Here is a 4720-nt window from a genome sequence, read left to right as displayed (position 1 = left end):
CGGAAAATGGTTGGAAGGCTCTTTTGCCTCGTGTTCTTAGTGGGAGGGGTAATGATTTCTCAACAAAGTTAATTCTCTCAAGGTTGTTGGACTAACGGATTCAGCAAAAATCTGCAAGTACTTCTTCTTTTCGTGCAGCTTAATTTCTCAATGGGAAGGAAAATTAATTGTGCGCTAGCTCTCGCATGCATTAACTAACAAAGACACTGTTTTCAATACAAATTAATTTCGTCCATTTGGATATATATATCACACTTGTTGAATAGGGTATCATCCAGGAGTTTGAGAAAAAGCTATATCATTTATTTTTCGAAGCAGGGCCTGGAGGCTGTTGAAATTGCTGGTACAATGCTGCCATCCTAGAATAAGCATCCATAGTCATAGGCTGCATTAAGAGATTTACAGTAAAATTGTCAATCCAGATTATGTATATTACATATGTGCACCAAGATTCAAGTTCCTTATATGTGACAAAAGACAAACTATCAAGGCTTTACCTGAGATTGGCATGTTAGGAATGCAGCCAGAGGATCTGGCATTGCCTGAGAAGTTGAAGCGGCTAGACGACCCGCCAGGCCATCCCAGGCCGAGGTTGCCGGCATGTAAGCGTTGGGGTGAAGCAATGGAGGTAGTCCGGCAATGTTGGAGCGACCGATTGAGTTCAAGTCCATGACACCCATTCCCATACCCATGTTCATTCCCATGCCCATGGAAGCCATCATAGACATTTGAAGTTGCTGTTGCAATGCCAGTGGCAACATCATCGGTGACATGTTCATTCTGCTCATTATATTCACTTGAGCTTGCAATTGTTTCAGGTATTCTATGACTTCATCCAGCATTGATGCTTTATCCGTCTGAAATACCCATCAACCAACAATGCATAAAAAGGATATCAGAGTCTAATTGTGATATCAAACCTTGCCGGTTGAAATCACTTACAATGAATGTATAATACATCGGTAGATGTGAATGTCTATCGCATTAGCAAAACTTAAAATTCAAAATCAAATTGAAATTATTTAATACCATGCATCCAAATGCTCTAACACGCTGCTGTATACCCTATTGAAGCTTCCCGTATCATTGACAGTGCCAGCGATGGATGAATAAATTCTTCCATGTAGGACTTGGCGGGTAAGATGGTGAAAAAGCCCTTATGTGGAATGCATTACCAAATTTAGTGAATGAATAAAGAAGGGATATACAGCAATCATTGATTTCACAAAAGCACAGAGAGTAGTTGCTGTTTCCCATAGATACGGTCCTACCCTGTGGAGATTTTATCAATTTTGTGGTAAACATATCATTGTCTTCACAACCAACAACTCTCTGTCGGATTGTCTCAAGAGTAGATGTGTGTGTGGATTAGGATTATTATCCTGTGCCAGAAATTCACACCACCATATGAAATGTATCAGAGTAGTGGACCACGTCCTTGCACTACTGTTAATCGTCTGTAACACATTATCAGCAGCAGCAGCATTTTCTTGGCTGAATCTTGCCTTTGCTTCTCTGGGTCCAAAACCCCTTTTTACTCCTTTGATAGGATAATACTTACTCTTCTGCTTCTCGATAATGGAGCTAAAATTAATTTATAACATTTTGCATTGTTTTTCAAAATAAACGTGGCTAGAGTACTCTTATTATATGGATGACTAAATTTTCAGTGCATTCGGTACAGTATAATACTCCAATCAATTTCCAAAAATGCCCGGCTGAAATGTTCCCAGAAAAAAAAAAAAAAAAAGAGTACCACTACCATGCAAGAAATAGAAACACGATGTCTTGTACCTCATCAGACATCTCCTGCCATAAAATCAAAGAGGATCAATGAAGTGTCATATAGTAGAAGAATGCTCGAACATCATTCGTACCTTATTTGAATTTGGGACCAACTTCTGCAATGTCTTCATTCTTTGATTAATCTTGTCTCTTCTTTTCTAAGACATCAATTTGTAAGATACGTTAAGATTAATCTTGTATCCCATTTCAGAATTATCATGACCCTTTCAAGATTTGGCTGAAAAAAGAAGATACAAAATTTGGAGAGCTCACACGTTCAGACTGGTTATGTACAGCTGCTGCCCTGCTCCTTTTGGTTGAGACAGAAGATTTCCCGTTACCCTTTTTCTTTTGCTCCTCATTCCCTGCCTCCCTCTACAATCACAAATAAAGCACAATAAATACAACAAAGCAAAACTAAAAATTCCATTTCTATGTATATATTCAAACTTGGGATTATTCACACGTTAGGACATGCAAGCACTTGTACCAATCCACAAGAAAATGCATGCAAAGCATTGATAGTCAAGAGAAACACAAGCACCTCAAACTCACTCCAAGATTGCTAGTACTATTACTTGCCTCATATCGGCTCTGACAAGGAGAGTCCTGGTCGTCCACCGTCTTGGTGCATTGTTTGCCGGAACTGGTGTTTTCCGGCGACCCGAAAGAGGTGGAGGTGTAAGCCGCCGTACCAAACTCCCTGTCGCACGTGTCAAGTGTCACCTGGCGGCTATCCCTCCCACACGTGGCACTCCCACTTGCACTCTGGTCTGCCTTGCTACCCCACTCCATGGGAGCAGCCGCCGCCGCCGCATTCATCCTTCGCAACCGGGCATTCCCAGCGGCAGCGCTGCAGGACCCCACACAAGTGGAGGAGCAGCCCACCGGGCAGGCGCTGATTTTAGGCACGTGGGTGGAGGGTTCTCGATGATCATTTCTAGTGCTGTTGTTGCATGGAACCAAAGCATCCATAGTCAAGGCGAGCGAAGCTGCTGCCGGAGCTCTTGCTGCACGGCGGTGGTCTTCAAACCACGGCACGAGCTCGTCTCCGCAATCGCGGCAGCCACTCTGGGCAGCCGATTTTCGGTGGGTGGCGATGATGGCTGCCGGGTTGACTATAGACTCCAGAGTTCCACCAACTGGTGGCTGCTTCTCCCAGCTATTGTACTTAGCGGGAGGCGAGGCAGCTAAGCTCTTACCATTTGGCAAGCGTGGAAGGCCCAAACCATGCATTGCCAGCTGCCCATTTTCCCACGTTAACTCCGCCACTTCATAGTCTAACCTGCAAAAAACTTCCGCCCAATCCATAAACAACCACAAACGATAAAAGATTTATTTTGTTTATTTCTTCCCTAGTGAAAATTATCATGTTGTATAATTTGTAATTCGAAAAGAATAATTTGTTATAGTATAGACAAATATATATATATATGTTTGCATTTTGAAAAAAGTGATCAAAGGCACAAAGGCCTAATTTTGACTTTATACGAGAAACTAAAGACAAGAGAAACTGAAGATATGATAGATAATAATCAAAGAGGTTAGAAAGAACTTTCCCTTGCGTAATTTGGGAGATTTGATACAGCGAAAGAGAAAAAAGAATTATCATTTTGTGTCTTTTTTGAAATAGTGAATCATTTTTACGGATTCAGAAATCTTCCCATCCCCATCATTTTACTCCATCTAATGTTCTGAAGTATAGAAATTGTTGTTTCTCTCTTCGAAACCATCTTGTTCTTCATTTCCGTTCCACCCAAACAAAGTGAAATTGATAAAACCTAAAGCAAATTATATTGTCTTTCTTGACATTAATGACATTATTTTGCGGTTTGATACATATCACATATGCAAAAATTTTAAAAATTTAAGATTTTTATGGACATTATATGTCAAGCATTTAAACTTTGTAGTGGTAAAGCTTTCAGCATTTATCCATATTAGAAAAAGATCTTTTCAACTTTTGAAGATTCCATTGACCTCCCATCTCAAGTTAATGTGTAAGTTTTTGACCCTTTTATTAATTTCTGCTATTTGACCTAATGGAATGAAGGGACAAAATTATCCTCCTGAAAAAAAAAAAGAAATGATGAGTGAAAGGATCAAATCACCATTTTTCTTCTTATTTTTCCTGAATCTCCTAAGAAATAGAACTACAGGATGCAATAACCCATGAAGAGAAGAAGAGGAAGAAGAGACAAATGCTCGTCAACCCTTTTGTTTTTGTTTTTTTTCTCTTTTTAGAAACAAAATCATTCCTTCACTCCGTTAGTTCAAATAGTGAAAATTGATAGAAGGGTCAAAAGCTTTCATATTAACTTGTTTAACGGCTTAAACAATACATAGTATAGCTTAGAAGTTAAAATTTGTATGAATATAATAATTTAGGAACCGACCGGACAATTTACAACCTGAACTCTCCATTGCCTCAGGAAGACACAATTGGCACTGAAACAACATTGGGGGACATCAAAATGGCATCGACTATCAAGGAAAAAAAAAAAAGAAAACTCATGAAATGTTTAAAGACGGTGTAAGCCCGCACTAGGTCAGACCAATAAGCCACGTCCTTCTGTCCAACGGCAGGCCCAATTAATAAAACCAATCTACGAGGATCCACTGAAAACGCCCAAATCCAATCTTGGCACTTGGCAGTATGTCCTCAGACCATTGCATTTGTTTAGATAGAGTATTATTTGAAATAATTACTATAACATTCTTTATAATGTAATGTATGTGAGATAAAAAATTGATTGAAAATATAAAAATATGAGTTGAAAAATATATTTATGATACAAGCAAATATTATTTGAAATAATATGATATCGAAACAAACCCAATTATTATCTATATGGATGTTGGGTTTGATGTTTAAAATCAAGAATGAATCCACGAAAAGTTATCCATGTTTAAAATCAAAATGTTTATTCCAGAT

The 4720-nt window shown here is 39.0% G+C and overlaps 1 protein-coding gene across 1 annotated transcript; it reads right to left on the bottom strand.

Annotated features, from left to right (window-relative positions):
* Positions 1-99: 99 nt before the first annotated feature.
* Positions 100-3266, bottom strand: LOC113731745 (transcription factor UNE10-like). Its single transcript, XM_027257156.2, has 5 exons — positions 2368-3266; positions 2059-2160; positions 1878-1943; positions 498-857; positions 100-385 (listed from the first exon to the last, which is right to left on the bottom strand). The coding sequence occupies exons 1-5, from the start codon at positions 3094-3096 to the stop codon at positions 299-301; spliced, it is 1344 nt and encodes a 447-aa protein (XP_027112957.2). The 5' UTR covers positions 3097-3266; the 3' UTR covers positions 100-298.
* Positions 3267-4720: the final 1454 nt, after the last annotated feature.

This window comes from Coffea arabica, chromosome 2e, assembly GCF_036785885.1.
Source record: "Coffea arabica cultivar ET-39 chromosome 2e, Coffea Arabica ET-39 HiFi, whole genome shotgun sequence".
NCBI lineage: Eukaryota > Viridiplantae > Streptophyta > Magnoliopsida > Gentianales > Rubiaceae > Coffea > Coffea arabica.
Note: the sequence above shows the minus strand (reverse complement) of the source record. Positions and strands in the feature narration are given on the sequence as shown.